The sequence below is a fragment of the Daktulosphaira vitifoliae genome, unplaced genomic scaffold, assembly GCF_025091365.1.
Source record: "Daktulosphaira vitifoliae isolate Bord-2020 unplaced genomic scaffold, ASM2509136v1 Scaffold_1, whole genome shotgun sequence".
Lineage (NCBI taxonomy): Eukaryota > Metazoa > Arthropoda > Insecta > Hemiptera > Phylloxeridae > Daktulosphaira > Daktulosphaira vitifoliae.
The window spans coordinates 89,340,393-89,349,577 of record NW_026099572.1 but is presented as its reverse complement, the minus strand read 5'-3'; the positions used below and the strand labels follow the sequence as shown (position 1 = coordinate 89,349,577).

General features: G+C 26.9%; 1 protein-coding gene across 1 annotated transcript; it reads left to right on the top strand.

The window, feature by feature from the left end:
• The first annotated feature begins 5,233 nt into the window (after window positions 1–5,233).
• LOC126910023 (uncharacterized) lies at window positions 5,234–6,732 on the top strand. Its single transcript, XM_050692428.1, has one exon. The coding sequence runs from the start codon at window positions 5,268–5,270 to the stop codon at window positions 6,366–6,368; it is 1,101 nt and encodes a 366-aa protein (XP_050548385.1). The 5' UTR covers window positions 5,234–5,267; the 3' UTR covers window positions 6,369–6,732.
• The last annotated feature ends 2,453 nt before the right edge of the window (window positions 6,733–9,185 follow it).

Here is a 9,185-nt window from a genome sequence, read left to right as displayed (position 1 = left end):
CATATTGAAAAATATACTATTTTTGTATGATAATTATGGGTTTTGTATTTTATTTTAATAGAAGTTGATGTTGCTTTTGCAATTATCCATCAATTTTTTAAAATTAAACACTATCTACAGATTTGCATCGAAGCGTTTCTTATGATAGTGATTTTAATCACTGTCAGATTAAATCTATACTGAACCCAACTATGCAATGTCTCCACTATGCCGCGACCCCACTGTGCTACATAAAACTTTTTTTTACTAAAATTTTACGAAAAAATACGTATTGAATAATGGTAAAAAAGACAATTTTTTTTAGATATTATTAGTTTTCAATTTAACAAAAATCTAACTTCAAACCATTTTTTATTGCTAATTTTTTCAAATACTTTTGAAATAAGCATGAAAACACAAATTTTGAAAAAATAAAAATAAAGGTAAAATAGATTTGTTTCTACTTCATAAATTCCGTAGAAGCATTATGAGTAGTTTCGTCAGAAATATAATTTTTGGTTAAATTAGCAAATAATTTTTTTTCAATTTCACTCCTAAATACAAATAATTCAATTTAAATTTTGAATTTATTCCCAAATTAGCTGATGTGTCTCATTTATGTTGTTAATTACAATTGATACTGTATAACTGATGTGATGAAGTTTTTATTTATTGTAGTGAATCAAAAAAAGAAAATATTAAAATATTGTTTTGTAATTTAAAAAGGGGGTGTTATTACTTGTACTAATTTAGAGTGCACTTTGAAAATTACTTAAAAGAAATAAATTAAATAGAATATGACGGGATTTGGATTCTTATTTGATCCACTACTTTATTGTATTAATAATATTATTACTCGGGATATGAGTACGAGGGTCTGTAAGAAAGATAGAAGACGATAGAAAAATAAAGTGATCTTTATTTTATTAATATGAGATTCATTATAATTAATTGTCAATTTTTTAAATATCGATAATGCCACGAGTTTTGACGGTTATCGATGATAGGTGGGATTGAGTCACTTCGTGTGTCTACTCAGAGTGGTATGGTGGCTATACATATGAACTTCCAACCTAACTTCTGAAATAGACACGTATTAACGATATAACTCTGTACAAACATTATTGATTCATTAAATTTACTTGGTATATTTATTATTATTGATAATCACTTGATTTTCCTGTATGTCTACTTAATCTATGTACTCATAAAATTTAATTCTAAACCTTATTTATTTTTGGTGAATTTATTAGATTCTTACCTTGATATTTTCTGCGATACTCTTAAATAAAAAAATAGATATTATGTTTTTTGTACAAATATAATTGTGTTGACGGCGGATCACTTCTTGCATGTATTTCGTTATTTGGAATGAACGAGCATAGTGAGTGCCTCTATGAATATCTGACTGCATCTGTTTCAGAATGCTCTTTATTTTTGAATTTTTATATTAAATTTGATCGTAGTTCAAAGGCAAGAAGTGATCCCCGACGCCACCGTTATTTCTTTATTAATCGTAATTTATTACATTTTCATCAATAATGATCTACATATTATAAAATACTATCATATCTTATATAACAATTTAGACATTTAGTCTATTAGTCTATATTACCCTACATCTTATGTGCTACCATTACATATTGTTTATTATTTCCTGTTTGTTTTATATAATTAATATATGCTCTTTTTCTACGAAATTTCATTAGTATTTTTAAACATTTAAAAGGTACATCTATGTATCTTATTTTTATTGGTATACATTTTATTTTGTGTAATTGATTGATTGAAGTCTTAAATAATACATTATGACATTAATGATATACTATGTATATCATTACATTATTACCCTATATTTCATTCTCATGAGTAATTCATGAAAATATTTTGAAATACTTAGCAAATTTAATTAAAGAATTCACTACAATATATTGTAAAGATATTGTATTAGTATACAATCATAATTTTTTCCATTTTTATAAAATAAAATTTGTAGAGAAAATTAATACGTATTAAATTTGATAAAATTTAATTCTATACGTACAGCTGTATCAAACAGAAATGTTGGATATTTTCGTAGAAATAATAATAATTAAGAACTTATTTTTATTACAACGTTAAAAGAATAACAAATTTTATTTGTCTTCTAGAAATGTTTAAAAAAATGACATTTCTGGTTTTTGCAATAAACTCTTTGTAGAATTTTGATTTATTATTTATGAGTTAAGCATAATTTAGAACATATTTAACATTTAAAAATGTTCAAAATTAAATTCTACTTTTGTAATGAAATTGATTTTTATCTGTAATAGCGAAGGTGTCTTTGATCAACTTTATGGGGAGGGGGTAAATTTAAAGTATGTTCATCAACAATTTTGAAAATAATTGACGTAAATAGTGTTTTAAACTTGAGTCGCTCTATTTTCAAAAACTAAAAAAAAATTACATCTTTGCGCTTAAAATAATGTATCCAAAATTATTTTTACCTGTTGATTGACGTTACTTACTTGTGTGGGATTAAAAATAAATTGTGTTAATATTCATAATATGATTAAAATACAATATATTAAATCTTATAATATTTGACCAAAAAAACACTTTCTAACAATTGTAATAAAAACAATTCTACTTGTATCAGTTTTTTATTCAAACTTTGAAACATAATGATGAACAAGCAGCATAAAAATTCCATTATATTATATAATTACTCTATATTTAATGTATAGTTCTATTTAAAGGTGTAAAATTTATTATTATTTATTCATTCTTTAAAGTACCTATTAGATACTTTAGATCGCCCCCCCCCCTAAAATGTTTCCAATAAAAAATATTATTATGTGTGTACCTGTTACTCTCATTACTTAAAATATGTATTGGTACTATTTAAACTATATATTTATAGGTTGAATGAACGCAACGTCCGGTGGTACTCACTTGGGTTCGTTGTTTTATTTTTTCTCAATTCTTTGACATTAGATCCATCATACTCCTGGCGTTGGAAGAGGAAGACTTCCAAAGTTTATCTTACCTAATATGCCGATTCTACATATCTTTGAACTGAATTACAAGAGAAAAAAAAAGTAATAATGATAATAAAAACATAATAATAATAATTTTAAATGGAAATGGAAATTCTAATAAAGAATAAATATTAGTGTAGTTCTTAAAATACAACTTTTCAAAATTCGATTTACACACACCAAAAAATTGTTTTGCCACATGTAAAAATGAGCTGTACAAAATTTGGTCCCGATAGGTTGACGTTAACATGTGCCGTAAAAGGGTTGAAAATTCGATCAAAAGGCTAGTTTTTCAGTTATTGTGCTTTATCTCAAAATATATGTTTTTTACATAAAAGTTTATTAAAAAGAAATTATACATGTAATTATTTTACATAAAAAAAGTTATTTGTAAAAAACTCATAAGTAAAATATTTACCTCCTAAAAGTCAAAATTTTCAAAAAAAAATTTTTATGTAAAAGTAGTTTAAAATTTAATTTTCTATAAGTTTTGTAGAAAAAAAAAATTGTTATACGTGTTCTCTGACATTCTAAACATTTTTTATTTCATTCAAATAAATTGTTATAATGGCTTCATGCTGCATAAATTTACGTAGGCAAGATGAAATTTATTTAGTAGGCCATATTACAAAATAAACTGTAGGCAGTAAATTGCCGTCGAATAAACAAGCTTTTATTTTACAACTTAAGACATATCAAATTAAATTTGCTTAAAAGTGCTAGCTTAGTTATTGCTGAAGTGTCATTATACTGGCATAAGGCTAGAATTCCAACTAGGAAAACATCGCTGTATGTATTTACTTGTAAAATTGTACTCAAATGTATAAGAACTTCAAAAATCGTCAAAATGACTTACTAATAAACATCTAAATAAAGTCAGTCAATATACGGAACAGTTGAACGATTTATTTGATATTTTTCATTCTAATGCATTATATATGATGAAAATTTAGGAAGATAAAACGTTTTTCTTGTTACCAAGACAAAAGTAGACTAGTTGCGTGTTAACAAGTTATCTCAAAAGGAAAAAAAAAACAAAATAAACGTTCACAATCAGAAATGGAATCCACTGGTTCGGTGGAGTCACTTAATTTTCTTTAAAAATAAGTACAATTGTTTAGATAATGTTGTCGAGTTAAATTTTTCTAGTTCCCCGGAATGTGAAACAGAAAATGGTTTGTCTGGTTCATTATATTCTTCATAAACACGAGGTTCTATAGCTATAGTAGTCATAGCTTTTATGAATCCTAAGTTACTTGCTGCATTAATTCGATGCAAGATATCTGACCGCGATGCTATGCATTTAATTATTTTTACTGCTGATGCATTAGGTAATAACGTATCAAAGTTAATAATCAATCGATCAACTATATGATATAATATATATTTGATAAGTTTGGGATGTAAAAGATAAAATACATGTTGTGTCCCTGTGTTGCGACACAACAACTTTAAATACAGGTCGCTTAAATGGCGCTTGTATATTGCTTAAAGAACTCCTATGGCGTATTGTGTTGTAATTACCATGTCGAAGACATATTTTGGAATTAGTACTAAAAAATTGTTTTCAGGTTAAACTTAATTTATGTACAACTGCTCCAGATGTACCAATATTTAAAAAATTTAAAGAAAATTGGACTAGTCTAGATTTGTTGAATTTTGATATTGGTATTAATAATATAATTATAAAAAATGCAGTTGCACACTCTCAAAAATAATATAATTAACTTTTGGTTTGAAATATTAATGACTCAACAATCTAGAAATTACTACAAAGAATTACTCAAGTTATGTTATTTTTTTGGGTGCAACACGCCTTAATGGTGTAAAATTTCACTACTCTGGTGCTTTTCATCATGCTATATGGATGTCTAAAACAATTTATTTGTTATAAATATATATGTAAGAAAAACGATTACTTTTTCTTATGTTTTGAACACCGATCAGGTCCACTAGATGGCATAATGGTCGGTGTTCATGTTAGGTGAAAAACATGAGTTTTATCATTAACCTCTATAAAATTAAAAATGTATTGTAATATAATTTATCTATTTTAAAAATCAAATCTTTATATAAAATATTAATAATTGTTGTAATAATTAATAGCATAAAATATTGTTTCTGATACTTTTCTTTTAGGTGAGTAAAATTGTAAATAGCTTGTACATAATATTAATAAAAATCTGATACTTTTCTTTTAGCAATAATTTTATTGCAATTAGTTATTTAATCAAGAATTGATGAACATTATATAACAATATTTTAACTATGGAGAAATTAAGATTTGATTTTTCGGTAAAACCGACAGATGAGGGAAAATCAAATGTTATATGCATAACATCAATAGCTACACCTGATGGAAAAATTTTTGGAGTGCCACCAGAATTTCAACCAGCAAACCTACACAAGGAAATTACAACCACCTCAAATTACATCCAGGTACGAAAAACATTAACAAAAAGATACCAAACAAGGAAAATTTGGATAACTTTGACGGATGATATGTCAAAAATTTATTTAGATAAGGAACAAAACTTACAGTTTAAAGATAATTATCTTGAGGAAATAGCAGAAACTTTAGAAAAAAGTGGGTCTAATCAAACTTTAAATAAACTCTTAGAAAAATTACTTGAAAACAAATCTGAAACTCAAAATTTAGGGGCAATTGCTAAAGAATTCATATTAGAGAAATTCAATGGAAAAAACTCAAATGCAAACCAGTGGATTGAGAGTTTTAATAAGGAATGTAAACGTTTTCAAATAAATGAGGACAAAAAGAAGATTGAGATTTTAAAACAATTTTTAGAAGGCTCTGGAACAGAGTGGTACAGCTGCATGCTGATAAAATTTACAGTGGATTCAGAGTGGGACACATGGGAAAAAAAATTTTGTACTACATTTACCAACAAAGGATGGTCACCCATTAGATATGCCCTCGCTTTTAAATATCAAGCAGGATCATTGCTTGATTACGCTTTAAAAAAAGAGAAACTGTTACTAGAAGTAAGAAAATCAATCGATACTGGCACACTTATAGATCTTATAGCATTTGGTTTACCAAATTATATGGCTGACAAAATTGACAGAGAAAATTTGACAGGTACAGAAGATCTTTACAATGAAATAGGAAAACTGGAACATTTTGCAGAAAAAAATAAGTATGAAAAAAGAAACATATTTTCTGACACCAAATTTAAACAGATTGAAGAGAAAAAACCTTGCCGAATCTGTATTAATGAAAAAAAGGGGAAACGTTATCATCTGGAGGAAAATTGCTGGTTTAAAGAAAAAAACAAGAAAACATTTGTAAAAACTGTTAATAACTCTGAACTGGAAATTGAACTAAATGAAAAAAATCCAAAAAACTAGAAGCACCGCCATTAATAAAAGTCAAGTTGCTAATAAATAATACTTTAAATATCTCTGGAATTTATGATTCAGGTTCAAATGTTTCATTAATTAATGCAAAACTACTTAAAATACAGCCAAAATCATATACAAATAATAAACAAATAGTCAACTTGAAAACTATTAATGGTGAAAAGAAAACAAAAGGTATGGTAACACTTAAAATAAAAATTTACAATTTAGAAAAAATTATGGATGTATTTATAATAGATAATGAAAATTTTAACTATGATTTTCTAATTGGTCTAGATTGTATTAAAAATTTCAAATTAATGCAAAATGAAAAATTAGAAATAATACAATGTAATGATCAAGAAAAAAAAAAAAAAAAAGAGGAAAGATCAATTGTAGATGATACTTCAAATTTAAAAAATATTAATATTCCTAATGTACTAGGTGAAGAAAGTTTTTTTGTACATTCTGAGAAACAAGAAACTAAATATGTTAATAAATGTGAAATAAATTTCAATGAACATATAGATACAAATGAATTTGAAATGATTATTAACCATTTAGACTTAAATCAAACATTAGAAATTGAAAAATTAGTAGAAAAATTTAAAACAGTTTTCGCCAAAGATAAATACGATGTCGGTACAGTAAAACATTATGAAGCTCATATTGATTTAATGGTTGATAAATACTGCTATAAACGCCCATACAGATGCACAGAAGGCGATAGAAGACAAATAGAAAACCAAATATCAAAATTACTTGACAAAAATTTAATTGAAGAATCTTATAGTCCTTTTGCCGCCCCAGTAACTCTGGCATATAAAAAAGAAGATGGAGAAAAAACAAGACTTTGTATAGATTTCAGAGAACTAAATAAAATTATTATCCCTCAATCACAACCATTCCCATTGATTGAAGATTTATTAGTTAAAACTGTAAACTGTAAATATTATTCTACTCTAGACATAAATTCAGCATTTTGGTCAATTCCTTTAAAAATTCAAGATAAACAAAAAACTGCATTTGTTACACAACAAGGCCATTTCCAATGGACATGTCTCCCATTTGGATTAAAAACGGCACCAGCCATTTTCCAAAGAATATTGAGCAACATCATAAGAAAATACAAACTTTGCAATTTTGCAGTAAATTTTATAGATGATATACTAGTTTTTTCAAAAACTTTTGAAGAACATATACTACATCTATCAAGACTACTGGAAGCAATCCAAACAGAAGGTTTTAGACTAAAATTTTCAAAGTGTTCTTTTGCAAATAATTATGCAAAATACTTAGGTCACATAATAGAAGACAATTCAATCAGACCTCTGAAAGATTATTTAACTGCTGTCAAAAACTTTCCAATCCCAGAAACAAGAAAAAACATACGCCAATTCTTAGGAAAAATAAATTTTCATCATAAATTTATACCACACAGTACAATTATTTTAAACCCTTTACATAATTTATTGCGAAAAAATATGAAATTTGTATGGTCCTCAGAATGTCAGGAATCATTTGATAAAATAAAGGAAATGCTATGTTCACAACCACTCTTAAAAATTTTTGATCCTGAACTACCGATAAACATTTACACAGATGCCAGTATAAAAGGAGTAGGAGCAGTGTTGAAACAAGAAGATAAAAATGGGAACAGTAAGCCCGTTGCATACTTTTCTAAAAAATTAACTGAAGCTCAAAAGAAGAAAAAAGCAATATATCTGGAATGTCTGGCAATAAAAGAATCCATCAAATACTGGCAACATTGGCTTATGGGAAAAGAATTTACAGTCCACTCGGACCATAAACCATTAGAAAATATGAACATCAAGGCAAGAACGGACGAAGAATTGGGAGATTTAATGTATTATTTATCCCAATATAATTTCAAAATAAAATATAATCCAGGAAAATCAAATCAAGAGGCGGATTGTTTAAGTCGAAATCCGGTTTTAGAACCCTTTGAAAATATTGATGATTTTCTAAAAGTGGTAAACTTAATAAACATAGAAGATATAAAAAAGGACCAACATACAAATTTAGATATACAAAGTAGAAAATTTGTATTAGAGAATGAAATTTACTATAAAAAAAATAAAAGAAGAGAGAAAATTGTACTATCAGAACAGCTCAGCAAAACACTAATTAAAAATGTCCACAATACCTACTGCCACATAGGAACAACTCAGATGACAAATAAAATAACACCATTCTACACTGCCAAAAATATCATCAAAAACATAAAAAAAATTTGTAATGAATGTGAAGTCTGCATAAAAAATAAATCAAGGAGGAAACCTAAATGTGGTTTAATGTCACATTTAGGTCCAGCAACACGCCCATTTGAAATAATATCTATAGACACCATCGGAGGATTTGGAGGGTCAAGGTCAACGAAGAAATATCTGCACCTCTTGGTGGATCATTTCACAAGGTATGCTTATATTAGTACATCGAAAAATCAAAACTCCAGTGATTTCATAAGACTAATAAAAAATGTGAAAAAAGACTACACTATTGATATGCTTCTGACGGACCAATATCCTGGTATAAATTGCAAAGAATTTAAACAATTTTTAGAAAAAGAAAATATAAAAATGATTTTCACTGCTGTAGATTCACCATTTTCAAATGGACTCAATGAAAGGCTGAATCAAACTCTAGTCAATAAAATAAGATGTATAATAAATGAAAATTATAAGAGAAAGGCGTGGACTACTATTGCACAAAAATGTGTAGAAAAATATAATGAAACGGAACACACCGTCACAAAGTTTGCTCCAAAATATTTACTGGAAGGGGAAAATGTAAATGTTCTACCAC

What these genes read in the sequence shown, in the direction of transcription:
- LOC126910023 (XM_050692428.1), top strand. Translation starts at nt 5,268, where the DNA reads ATGGAGAAATTAAGATTTGATTTTTCGGTAAAACCGACAGATGAGGGA.